Source organism: Brachyistius frenatus, unplaced genomic scaffold (genome assembly GCF_029030835.1).
Source record: "Brachyistius frenatus isolate BFR_SWC_R1_liver_20210118 unplaced genomic scaffold, ASM2903083v1 Contig_88, whole genome shotgun sequence".
Lineage (NCBI taxonomy): Eukaryota > Metazoa > Chordata > Actinopteri > Embiotocidae > Brachyistius > Brachyistius frenatus.
In genome coordinates, this window is record NW_027210687.1 from 809,328 (window position 1) to 823,384 (window position 14,057).

Genomic DNA, 14,057 nt, shown 5'->3' on the forward strand with positions numbered 1-14,057 from the left:
TTTAGGCAGTGTGACTGTTTGCTTATATTGGATCACACCAGAGCAGACATTGTGTCTTGTGCTCTCGAGTACAGACTTTCTTTTCTTTTCTTTTTTAAACTCGTCACTGACACAGTGAACACTGTCACTGAACTGAACTGACTGATCTGGATTTAGGTTCGCCCTGCTCCCTGTGTCAACTCTCTAGCTAACTGGCCACTTCCCTTTCTATCATAGCTTCTATTATCCATAGCTTAGTTTGGACCATGTTGTTGCTGCTTGTGGTTTGCACCTGTCTGCCGTGGACTCAGCTGTGGTTGTCACTGGAGGGTTTGTTTGCAGTTGAAACGACATCTGATTGTTTTCGTTTTTGCTACACCATGAAGGATATTAAGTCTCACCTGGAATGAGTAGTGCTACGCTCTATACAACATATTGTTCGTGTTTGTTGCATTGTTGATGATTTAAAAATGATATCATATGTGTTTTGACCTTAACTTCCTCTTGCACGTGGTTCGAGCATGTGTCGATGCTGGTGATCCTGCTCAACTGTGTGACTCTGGGGATGTTTCAGCCCTGTGAGGACGTTGCCTGCCAGGCAGAGTGGTGCCGCATCCTTCAGGTTAGTGTGACAGTCTCGCCCTGTTCGTTGGGCTTTTTAAAACACTCTCTGTTATTTTTGTACGCTAAGCTACACTTGCTTCCTTTCCATGAAAGCACATAACTGACATATGCTAGGTTTACTGAATGACACATTTATATAAAACGGTGCTGTACCATGTGCAATGACATTAAAGGCATGTTTTTACCTTGCTGACATGTCTGAGGTTTAAGCGCCTGTCACTGTGAAGTCATATGCCATGTTTTGATTTTTACTCAATCAGCGTGTTTGTGACTAATGTGACTTTTTCCTTTCACAATTTCTAAGTTGTGAAGTGACTGAAAAACAAGCTACTCCAATTTGTTCCTGTACACTCTTTCTGTAGTGAAATGTTGATTCTTGGCACACTCAGATGTGCTCATTATATTCAAATACAGATCTCCTTTTTGCCGCAGTAGATGTCTAATTAATTGAGACACCGCCACAACCATGCTAAGTCAAAGCTGTTCCCTGCTGGGATGAAACTAACGAATGGTTACGAGAGCTTTTTTTCAGACAGCCTCGTCTGGCACTTCCACTTTCAAAATGTGACTCTGTATTGATGAAAAGACTTAACAGGACCTGCCCTTTTTCTGTGTGCAAGAGGTCGATGTCGTCTTGTTGTTATTGTTGTCTGTGTTAAACCTCATTCATGTGTGTTTGTGTCATGTGTGCCCAGGTCTTGGACGACTGCATCTTTGCTTTCTTTGCGGTGGAAATGGTCATCAAGATGGTGGCCCTGGGAATTTTTGGCCCCAATTGTTACCTTGGTGACAAGTGGAACCAGCTTGACTTTGTCATTGTCATGGCAGGGTGGGTATTTTACGATGCTATTTGCTCATATATTGATCCTTTTTCTCTGTCTCTCTTTAAATAAAATAGCATTTAATTTATTCCTGTCGTACTTACGTACACACAAACAATCACACAAGCACAAGTGCAATCTCACACAAACCAGCATGCATCACACAATGTGTTTTCTCTTTGAGGAGTGAATGGGGCTACTCAAAGATCATACATGGCAAAGATGTGTTACAGATGTGTCAGTTTGTGTGTGTGTGTGTGTGTGTGTGTGTGTGTGTGTGTGTGTGTGTGTGTGTGTGTGTGTGTGTGTGTGTGTGTGTGTGTGTGTGTGTGTGTGTGTGTGTGTGTGTGTGTGTGTGTGTTCCTGTTTGTGTGTTTGTCCTCACAATGTTCTGTTATTGTTCAAATAGAAATGTACTTTGTATTGATGTACAGCGTTCGGTCTCCGTTTGACCCCAAGTGAAGGGAATTCAATTCCAACATAGGAAAAAACCTTTGTCTCCGACACGTATCAACATAGAAAATGCTGCAAGTGAACCTAATATCGTAAGTAATATCTTCAGTGGTTTATACAGGAAAATGTACCTTCCATAAAGTCAGAGGAGAAGCAACGATTTTCTCAAAGAAAAGTCAGTCAATTCCTTTTCCTTGTGTGGTAAGACATACTGTATGCAGTGCAATGTCTGAGCAACAATCTGGGGACTTGTGGAGTGAATGCTGCCCCCGCTGTAAACCCAGACTTACAGCTGGTTGGGTGAGATAGTTTAAGGCAAGGGCAGGACCCAGTCAGCAGCCGACATAACTTCAGCTACTGCCTCACTCTGAGGGCCAATCCAGTGTGACCACACACACTCCCCACGCAGTCAGCACAACACAAAGCACAATTAGGACCAGAACTATTACTCTCGAATATTCTTACAATCATTTTATTTGTGTGCTGCAACATTGACTCTGCAGAAGAAAACGTTTTTCTGAGTTTTTAATTAAACGATACATTTTCTTGTTGTTTCTTCTTTGTGTCGATGTGTGTGTGTGTGTGTGTGTGTGTGTGTGTGTGTGTGTGTGTGTGTGTGTGTGTGTGTGTGTGTGTGTGTGTGTGTGTGTGTGTGTGTGTGTGTGTGTGTGTGTGATTATTGTGGGTTTTTTTAAAATAAAAAGTACAGTACATAAAGTAAAAATGTCTCTCTCTGTCTATGTCTCCAGGGTGATGGAGTATTCTCTGGACGGACACAACGCAAGTCTGTCAGCCATCCGTACCGTCCGAGTCCTCAGGCCACTACGGGCTATCAACAGAGTACCAAGTAAGTCCTCGGTTCTCCCTGAAAACACAGTTTATTTGATCTTTTGATCTTTTGATTTTTATCTCAAGCCTCAGTAGCTTTAAATTTAGCCAATTTATCAGTAACTGATAAACCCATGAGATACCAGGTGAATGCTGTTCACCCATTTTCCATCTGAAGGTTTTAAAACCACAGAAAATTGTGGAGCAGTTGTGAGTAGCATCACTTAAAGTAAGAAGACAGACCTACGGCAGCATTTCATGAAAGGTTGATAATATTTTATTTGAAAAATAAGATTGATTTTATAAAACCAAATACAGTTAACTAGAAGGGTTTTTATTTCAACTTTGAAACTACCTTTTGAGAAACTATACATGATCACCTGCTGCTTATTTCCATCTCCTGTTATTGTCAGTGTCTTATTGTAACTGCACAACTATTTCCTGTATCAGTTTTCGAACATATTTAATGTATTTGTTTCTAGTATTTATAGCATTTAACCAATGATAACTGTGATACTCTGCTGTTTAATGCCAACCGCCTGTTCAGTCTGTCAGTTTGTTTACATTGAGCAGCACAGTGCTTTACTCCGGTGTCTGTATTCTCACTACTTAATGGCAAGTTGACCGATGATCCAGAACTTAGTTGTTTGCTTTATTCTCACTACTGGCGCGGTGCTGAGTGAGAACTTGCACATCGTTTGTCATTTTCCTAAAAGCTCTGTGACACAAGCGACCATTAATCTACCACTAAAGACAATCACTAAACAATGGTGTCATAACAGCTTACAATATTATTAACCAGCATACATTAGGCAAGCTGCCAAGCTGGTTTTAAGACACAGGCTGCCAGTAGCAGGAGCCATCTTGTTCAATACGGTTCTCTTAAATAGGTTTATTGACATGGGTTTAAACTTTGCATGAATCTGATACCATTTGATAAAACATCAATCAGTACATATAAAATCAGTATATATTGAAAAATGGGAGTTTTATTAGAATATCGGAGTGTTCACACTCCACTGTTGTCAGGGCTCTCTGTCTGGCACCACCAAGCTAAAAGCTTGAGTGTGTAAGTGCATTTGAATGTAGTTGAATAACGACCCCATTTTCTCACAATAAGTTGGCTGTTAACATGTGACGCAGGTTGACCTGAAATTCACCCACGTAAATGATGATGTTATATATTTGTACACGCATATGTCTGTTTCATTTTCTGTGTGTGTGTGTGTGTGTGTGTGTGTGTGTGTGTGTGTGTGTGTGTGTGTGTGTGTGTGTGTGTGTGTGTGTGTGTGTGTGTGTGTGTGTGTGTGTGTGTGTGTGTGTGTATGGGGGAGGTGGATGTCATTGCTTTAGGCATTGCAGATCACACAAACACAATCATCAAGCATGGCAGGTTGGCTGCTTTTCTCAAGCTATCACCACGAACACACACGCACAGTGTCTGACAATTGTGACCGTTGTAAGATTAAACGTAACCTTGTCAATAAGTAGCCCAGAGAAACCCTCCTTACAGCCATAGAAAAGGTGAAGTAAAAGTTGTTTTGCTGTAACCGGTTACAACAGTCTCTCCCTGAAGGTGGAGTAGACGGAGGTAGATAGAGAGAGGACAGAGGGAGAGAATTGCAATGAGGGTGACAATTATTACTCTGGGCTGGAAAACACAAAGTCAGTGTCGACACACAGACACAATCATACCCTGAAGGCCACACTCAGATACTCACAGGTGCACACAACCAGAGACACCCAAGGGATGTTTACCACCAGCTTGCTTCCATCATTTTTTTTCTCTGTTTTTGTACTCCACCTCTTTTGTTTTCTGTTTCATCTGTATTGTGATCAGAGATTGAGTGTTTGTGGGTGACTGCCAGCCCGGCTCGTAGATCGGCCCCAATTCTGTTTTTCTCCAACCATTCTGCTATCACTCTGTCTCAGTTTGCCTTTCTGCCTAAGTGGATGGGAAATGTTGTCAGACAGATGTTCGATGTGTTTTTTTGTGCAGTAGCTTAGATACAGTGAGCAGCACTCTGTTTACAAGGGTGCTGCATGCAGAGGGTGTCTGCAAAGTCTCGGCTAAGTGTCTTCCACCTTGCATGCACATGTGCACACACAGTCACCTCCTTGTTTCACCGTGTCTCTTGAATACGTGGTCAGAATTCTTCGATGGTAGATGAAACACCTCGCTTTACCCTGTGTAAACTGATACCAAGTGTTTCGGTGTTTCGATCTAATTTTCAGTGCATGTCAAAGTTATGAAAAGACGGCACAAAATATGCACATTATATAGTGGCATTAGAAGAAACATATTTTGACATTGGTGGACCACAATATGTTTCCATAAACTATGTAAAAATCCCTATTTCCACCACAACTTGGATTCTTCTCAATCAACCCCAGCAGGCAGTAATAGTCTGGTCCGTTATGGTCTGATCTTGTTGGATCCAAAGTGCTATACCATACATTTGGTGATTGTTCTTAGTCTGTTGATGTGTTTGCATGCATTCATATGAAAGTTAACTTTTATGGTGGTTATGTTCCAAAATAAAGCATTTACTGCTAAGGTGTAAGAGGAATGCAGCTAATATTTTTGCTGCATTTTTAAGCTAGCATTAGTTTGGTGTTATTGTTAAAATCCTACTTTAACCCCTTGATTAATTTATTTTGGAAATGTTGAATACTTGTTGTATATTATGTGTTAATTGTAGCCTTCTGCACCAAAACTGTAATCATTCTTTTCGATTTTCCTTTACTGGAACAACGTTTACTCCTTTATATATATTCCTTTATTTATTATTTATTCATTCTAATTAGTTGTTTCTAAGTCAAAGATACCATTACATAGGCACATTGTACATGTTCTACTAAGACTGGATTAAAGTGTTTTCATTCATTTTCGTTCAGTGATACACGTCACACAGAAACACACTTACATGTATACACAAACACACACGCACAAACACACAAACTCACACACCTCACACACCTCAACTCCCACCCACTGACCCCCTGATGGATGCCGACTGGTGACTTTTGTGTTTAATTTGAAAGTAATGCATTTGTACTTTACAGGAGTATTCGGCCAATTCTACTTCACAACAGTTACTATTTTCAATTAAGATTTTAGATAAAATGGATACAATGAGCTGATAAAGTATGATACATTTATAGTTTATGATGCCCAAGAGTATATAAACTAGTTAAATCTCCACCTCATCCAACTGCGGCAATAAAGTGCTGACTCTGCATTCATTCACTCGTGGCAGCTAAAAACTAAAAACAGTAGTTTAGCACTCACAGGGAAAGTTTTCTGATTTAAGAAACATTTTACTTTAATTTTGCGGATATTTTCAATGCACAACTTCAACTTGTAATGGAGTTTGTATTGCTGTGTCACTACTTTTGGAATCTGAGAACTTCCTCCACCACTTATCAGCCTACACTCCCCTGTCTGCCGGGATAATATTGTTATCTTATGTTGTGCCCAACGGATCGTCTCCCCCTACAAATTTGTCTCCCTTTCACTTACACAGTTGAAAGCACTGGCAGACATTTTTTTAATTTTTTTTTTATTGTTGACAACGTTTAAAAGTGCAATGATATTTTCACTTTATATTTGTGTGAGCTATGGCGCCTGCAGCTTATGGGAAGATGACGTATTAGTCATTTGTTTCCTGCATTTGTACTTCACCCCGGTCTTGGTGCAGTGTTAGGGTGCTCACTGTATGCAGCCTGGAGGGAGACATCGTCCTGAAAGCTATTACTAGGAAACAAAGCTGTCTCCAGCACCACAGATTACATAAAAGGCACTAATGTGATTGACAGCAGCCTAACTAACTATGGAAAATGTGTGCTGATTCACATCTGTGACTATGTTTTTGATAAATATACAGTAAAGTAAAGCTCAGGAATCAGACTTCATGCACAAATGACACTGGTGGGTTGCCAGCCCACCTATGATATTTCAGTTTGATATATTTAATTTCTCTATAATTTAAGAAGCAATGCTATGTCTTTATTACAAAATCATATTATAGTGCAAGGCCTAAGTTCATTGCTTCCCATAACACTTCAAAGGAAAAACTTTTTTTTCTACGCCCCTTTTCAACAACGTAAACCCAATCTCTTCTCACTGGCTAAAATATTGTTTATTGCCAGGAAATATGGCATTTTTTTCAGAAATATAAAGCTTATAGGAAATGTAACTTATCGCAGTGGTTTGACTCTTTGAATAGAGGACCTTTTTCTGTTTCAAATGGCCTCATCAAGAGTGCCACTTTTACACTATTCACTTGCATTACTTTAATTAAACCCACCTTTAATGAGTGTATTATAATTCTGAGAGAAAATGCTTTGTCAATCTACTTTTAAATGTCCTTTTTTGCTTTGACTTTACTTTTATTATTATTATTATTATTATATTATAATAATATTATTATTATGGAATTCAGTTAATTGCTGAATCATTTCTTCTTGTCCAAAATGTTGCTTGGATAAACATTAGTATGCGGTTTAGGGATGTCAGGGCTGTGAAATATTCTTGTTTGCTGAGCTGATTTCACTGCACACAGATGCTTCTATAGTAATACTGTGTATTCAGTGTGTGTATGTTTCCCTGTGTGAGCGTGCCTCTACAGCCACAGCTCTTAAACGGGAGTTATGACCGATATGTATGTAAAAAGTGAGTGATCTCATTCAGAGCAGAAGATACAAAACAGTTTGCTGGGCAGCCAATGATTTAACACTTTATTGAATTTATAAACTTAATGTAACTCCTCCCTGTGTGTCTTACTGACTAGAAGTGATGCTGTGTTTTCCTAGTTTCTAGACTACCTCGAGGCCATAGCTCGAGCTCGAGCCCTAATGGATTGACCCACAACGGCCTGCTGCAAATATCTCGCATAAAAATAAACTAACATTATAGCAGATTCAACTTGAGATTTGCAACTGAATTGTAAACAGTCACTCGTTAAAGAAAGGCAAATAGTTAATTTGATTTTTTTAAATTCCTCAGTCCATGCTGATGGCAGGATGAACTAATGAATTAAATACAAATAATCCTGCATAGTCCTGTGATACACTGTCTGTAAAAAAATATGTCCTGGACAAAAACTTTGTGGCTAATGAGTGCACAAAGGAGTGAACACTGATGAGTCATTCCCTCTGAGCGGGGACAGTGAGCACGTCACCGAGTCTGTCAGGATACATTCTAGACTTGTAAAACAAAGAGGAGTGGGCGGCAATCACATCTGCATCATTTTTGTTTTCTCAATATTTCATTTTTCTTCTGAGGTCTTTGTGATTCCAAATTAATAATTTTATTCTCTAATGTTGTCAGTCACGTCATTTTAAACATGTAATTTAGTCGTGCATTTAATTAAACAATGCAATTAAACAATGCAAACTGAGGAAAGTGAAGCAAGTTGGGTCCCAACTGGTGATCTTATTTTGTTAATCAGCCTGGTAATGTGACTATAATTAGTATCTGTGACCACAACATCTTGGTAAATGTGAAGGACTATTCATTTATACATGAATTATTCCATTATATTTCACTTTAAGAACAATAAAGGCAAGAATATTATCATTTTGCTCCTCTGTGTTTACAAATATGAACACAAAATAATAACTTCATGGACAGTAAGGTGACATTTTACTATGTACCTGATCATCTTTAGCTTAGTGGCACAAATTGAATAAGACCACTGGTGAACTTTGTGCAGTATTAGGCTCATTCTGACAGCTGTAAATCTCACAAACAGGCCATTTTGTTTTTGTTTTCCACCTGTTGTCGTGATAACAGATTCTGCCACATTTTTCTCAGCACAACCAACCTACCTACCTACCTGCCTACCTACCTACCTACCTACCTACCTCCAAACAAACAGTCTAGACTTGAGATTTCCTTTAAAATATCACAGCACTTGTAGAAATGAGCAGTGACACTGTGGTACGTCCATAGAAATGGTTTTATAATGCTGTAAATGTGATCAATGTGACAGGGCTGTGATATATGTGAAAGGCGACAGAACACATCGCGAGGACCTTAGGCGCAGGCTCCCTGACACTGAACACATCCGACAGCGAGAGTTGAATGCTGAATGCATGTGGTTAGATAATAGTAGCCACAAGGAAGCTGTGAGTTCAAATCCCAGAGGATGAAATAATGTCGAACTGTCACTCTCAGTAGTCTCATCACTTGTAATTATATTGGCTGTGGGGATGAAGTTGTGGGTTCCAAACTCACAAGATCAATAGAGGTTACCACGGTGTATAGTAACCAGAGGGCTAGTAAAACGCTCGCTGCATGCAGAACTCAACCATCATGTATTTGAATGCATGTCAGGCAGTATTAATCAGTCATTTCTCATGGCATCTTTGATGTTTGTGTCCCGCTCTGTAGGTATGAGGATCTTGGTGACACTGCTGTTGGACACCCTGCCCATGCTGGGGAATGTTCTCCTCCTCTGCTTCTTTGTCTTTTTCATCTTCGGCATCGTGGGAGTCCAGCTGTGGGCAGGACTACTGCGCAACCGCTGCTTCTTGGGAGAGGACATCAGAACGTAAGGAATTCAGCACTGTTGTAGAGAATTTGCATTTTCTCATTTCTTTCCAGGCTGGAATTGGCACAGATGTCCCCTGGAAATTGTCTCCTCTATCAAATCTAGATAAAAGAAATTTGAAAAATGCATTTTGGTCAAAGGAGGATCTGATTTAAGATATTTTTCCTTCATCAGTAGAGTTAGAGGTTGCAATCAGTTTTACTACTTTACTCTCCCTGCGCTCTGCCTGCAAGATCTGTTCTCCATATTCATATGGAGCAGCAGCACATAGCAGGTCACACAGATAATATTTTTAAATTTGGGGTAGATAGCGTTTGTGTGTGTGTGTGTGTGTGTGTGTGCGTGCATGTGTGTCACTGGGCAAAAAGTTCATGATGACCTTTCAGCCTATTATATATCATATCAGGGGGCATTTCTACTGGCACTGCTGCACATGTGTGTCTCTTCAGATATTAAGTTAGTCCTGGAGACGAGGACTGAGATTAAACTTTCGAGCGTCAGGCCAGAGCAGTGTATAATCGGACGGGGACTCCGCACCCCAACATCAAGTCTATCAGCCCTTATGCATGCCACGAGGAGTGTGTCGCCTAGGTGGAGGTGTTGGGGGACTCAGGGTGATTTGGTCAGGAGTGAGGCCCAGACGAGGAGGGGTTATTTTATTGCGATGCTCACAAGGGTAACTACAGGCTGACGCCGGCCGCAACCTTTGAAGCCACATGGAGAGCGACAGAGGGTGAAGGGCAAAGAGTAAGTGTTGTATCGCGTGCTTGTATAAAGTGAATGCATATGCCCTGTATTGAACGGGGATAGGACAGATAAGGCAGGAGTGAACTGCATAGGGAGGGTTGTATTTTCAAATTCTGACTTTTTGTTTGCCTCCCCAACTTTAACTTAAATATGGTATTTCTTTCTTTAATCTGCTCTTTATTCCTCTCATTTTCTTCCTTTTTCTCTCTCTGCCATCCTTTTATGCTCCTTCTTCAGTCATGTCACTGGACTTATTGTTATAGGGTGTAATAGTTACATCTACATCCATTACATATAGCAAAAATGCAGAAATTACAGTGTGCACACTGCATGGTGCCCTCAGGATGTATCCACTGTATGGCCTCACACATACACAGGGATGCAACGAGACAAAGAGGGAGACAGGGAGGGAGACAGGGAGGGAGATGTGCAGATATGGAGTGAGATAAGGATCTTGTATCAGCCCTGGATTGACTGAAATGAGTATTAATAAACGTATCTAAAAATTAGAACATGCCAATGCAAGAGTTCTGATACCCTCCTCTTTGCAGATGATGTGGCTAATTATCTTGCAAATGTTGAATCCGAAGAATGTTTTCTTACAGTATTTCAGAAAAGGCCTATGTCTCTGAAAAAACAGCAGATTAGCACAGAGGATAATTGAACAGAAAAGCAGTTTATAACAACCTAAAACTTATCAACATGACAGAAAATGAATAAACCAAAAGAGACAATTTCAAACTTCAACTTCAAAGTGATAAAATCCCCAAATACATTTGAAAATTACCTTGCTCAAACCAGAGTGTGCAAAATGCAAGACCAATGGGATGGATATAAAACTGAGAAAAATTGTATTAAGATACAGACTCTGTCAACGTGAGACAGTCGAAACAGTTCAGCACAGCTAGAGATCCTGTCAAGAGAGGAGATACTGTGTCACCCACTTCCGAAAGACTGAAAGAGAAAAGGCTGCAATTATTTCCACGCTGCACATGTTGTGAAAATGTGACATAAACCTATTCTGCCACATTCATTTTGACTTGTGATGAAAAAAGATAAGATATAACAGCAATAGACAAACATTCACTCTCACCTAAATCAGGCAAACAAAGAAAAACCGATCAGTCACCAATTTAGCCGCAGGGAATGAAATTATCCAAGAGGAATAGAAAAAACACTTGCTTCTGTGTCCACAACCTCAGGAAGCTAACACTGTCTCTGAGATCCTTGAACTAATTCTGTTTTTGATGTAATGGTACAAATTGTACCAGAGTTCATGTTGCTGAATCCTCTCTGTGTGCAAGAGAGAAACACAGACAGAATACAGCGGCTTAATATTTCATATCCAAGGCAGCCGTGTCTCCTTTCACAGAACTAAACACATGCATTACATGTTTCCTCTAAGCTAACATGTTCAACATGACACTGATCACAAACATTAAAGTTACATTGTTGTTGTTGTTTTTTCCTTTTTTTAGTGAGCTTTGCAGATATTTCCCATTATATGCCTCTTTGGCTGCATTTAAGTCTGACAAATGGCTGCTGGTAGATGTATATCAACAGTATACATCTCCAGAATCATTTAACAGTCTTTAAAGTCAGCAACATGCAGGGATGAGTCACACAAACAAACATTGAAGTGCTGGAAGGTGGCAGCAACAGGAAAATGGCACGTGACAAAAAAAAAAAGGGAAATGGTTGGAATTGCTGTGGGAATAAGGCAGAGGACAGTAAGCAAAGGCTACCTTTCCTGAACTGGTCCCTCCCCACCAGTACTTCAGGAGTGAATGTCAGTCCACATACAGTGCATCCGGAAAGTATCCACAGCGCTTCACTTTTTCCACATTTTATTGTTACAGCCTTATTGCAAAATGGATTAAATTCATTTTTTTCCTCAAAATTCTACACGCAATACTCCATAATGACAGTGAAAAAAGTTTGTTTAAGATTTGTACAAATCTATTAAAAATAAAGAACAAAAATACAACACATACGTAAGTATTCACAGCTGTAGCATTATGTCAATTTACTTTGTGAGGATTAAATCTTGCTCTCGTTATTAGAAGGGGCACCAGTCCAATATTGGACACATTTTTAATTCAAAATGAATATGAAATCAGTCAATCATAACCTGAATTTATGAATTCTCATATCGAACTCAAATTCTTTGATATATTCAGAAAGATACCACCATGACACAGTTGGGTCTAATTAAAAAGGATTTATTGTATAATTTCTCAAGAAATGACAGAGGTTTTTATATGAATGAGAATGTACAAATTACTTCTGATTATTGATGAAGTGAAAGAGGGAATTTGTACCAGCTAACAGATAAAGAACTGAATGAGTGAAATTGAAATCGATAATACTATTTTAGAATTCACCACCCTGAAGAAATGAACCAGCCTACTTTGTGATGATTTTGACCACGGGCCGGAAACGGGTCCAGATGGTGTCGCGCAGAGGTCCGGTAGATGGAAGTCGAATAACGGGGGTTTCCTCCTGTTCTCAGCTTCCAATTCAGTTCGTCTGGCTACGATGCTGGCCCTTGAGGTCCCGTGGAGCTCATCAGGCAGAGAGGCGGAAGACGTCTTGGTCAACCTGGCGTCGGCCGGTTGAGACTTGGGTCGGCGATTCACTAATTGTCACTACTTATAACTCTGATGAACGCTTAGAGCTGGCCTTGCTCGTAGCGTTAACAAAATTACTGGTGGTGATACAGGCTCGTAAAAATGGGTTGAATTGAGTACGTGATCAACGAAGTTGCTGACATACTCTGAGACTTTGATTATTATGTGCGCTAAAAGCTCAACAAAAAGGTAGATAAAAAGAAACGACTAGGTCAAAACTTAGTGAAACTCAAAAATAACTGAAACTAGAACAAATCTCAAAGTGAATCTTGGGTGAAATTAAAATTAATCTTGAAGAAAGAAAAAATGAATCTTTGACGGAAAAAAAAAATGAATCTGACGAAAAAAATGAATCTTTGAAGAGGAAATGAATCTTAGAAAATAAAAACGAATCATGAATGATCAGCTTAGGTCGCCCTCTTTTAAAGTGGAGAGAATGGACGAGGCTCCGGGTGTCGAATTTCACCTTATCGACGCTCTGTTTCAGAGGCAGAGGGGGGGTGTCAGAAGGAGGAGGTGTCATAAGGGCTCACATTTAACACTATTTGATTCAAACTATGTATAAAAGAAGTACCTTATTTCACTTCACCAATGTATGAGATATTATCACAGATCACATTTTAAACAGTAAAGTCATTTTACCTAATTACTCAGATAGAGAGGTGAGAGAGGTGGAGAAAAGTGAGAGAGAGTGGTGAAAGAGAGTGAGGTAGAGAATTTGGGTTAAACAATGTTCACATCTCTTAGACTCAGGATATAGTTTTAGTGACACCGAAACTTTTGATTAACATCACACTGTTAGTATAAGAATATAATAGCGTACAGAATAGCAGTATATTTAGTTATGAATCACCAAGTCCATAATTTGTTCTTATAGTTTGAGTTTTTGGTAACATCTGACCACATTAGGGAGACGTGGATCTTCCGGGATAGTCAATACTGGAGGTCATTTGGCATCTAGAGAGTGTCAACTGTGGAGTTGGTGTATTGACCAAAAGGGATTAAAAGGAGGTATTCTTTGGTTTATGGACATGGTCTCCAAAGTGACAGGTTTATAGACCTAAAAGGGTGTGGGTACTGTCACTTGTGGCAGAAATTTGGGTTTTTATGAGGAAAAAGGGTGATAAAGGAGGGCCAGAGGAGTTTGCCAAAAGTTCACATTCTGCAGGCATGTGGGGGTTGGAATCAGATTGATGGGTCCTGCTAAGATCACAGAGATAATGGTGAGGAGATGTTGTGCTGGTACTTTGTGAGGGATACTTTACAAAGCGGGTTCGCTACACAGCAAATACATTGTTGAAGCACCTTTGGCAGCAATTACAGCCTCATCTTTTTGAGTACTTAAGCTTGGCACCTATTTTTGGGCAGTTTCTCCCATTCTTCTCCGCAGGACCTCTTAAGTTCCATCAGGTTGGATT

The 14,057-nt window shown here is 39.8% G+C and overlaps 1 protein-coding gene across 3 annotated transcripts in view; it reads left to right on the top strand.

The window, feature by feature from the left end:
• The first annotated feature begins 480 nt into the window (after positions 1 to 480).
• Positions 481 to 14,057, top strand: part of cacna1ha (calcium channel, voltage-dependent, T type, alpha 1H subunit a) — a 65,634-nt gene continuing 52,057 nt past the window's right edge. For all 3 annotated transcript variants that reach the window (XM_069709997.1, XM_069709998.1, XM_069709999.1), the window contains exons 1-4: positions 481 to 601; positions 1,299 to 1,432; positions 2,627 to 2,724; positions 9,103 to 9,262. In XM_069709997.1, coding sequence (XP_069566098.1) covers positions 509 to 601; positions 1,299 to 1,432; positions 2,627 to 2,724; positions 9,103 to 9,262 — 485 coding nt within the window. In that variant the 5' untranslated portion in view covers positions 481 to 508. The remainder of the gene's footprint in view (positions 602 to 1,298; positions 1,433 to 2,626; positions 2,725 to 9,102; positions 9,263 to 14,057) is intronic.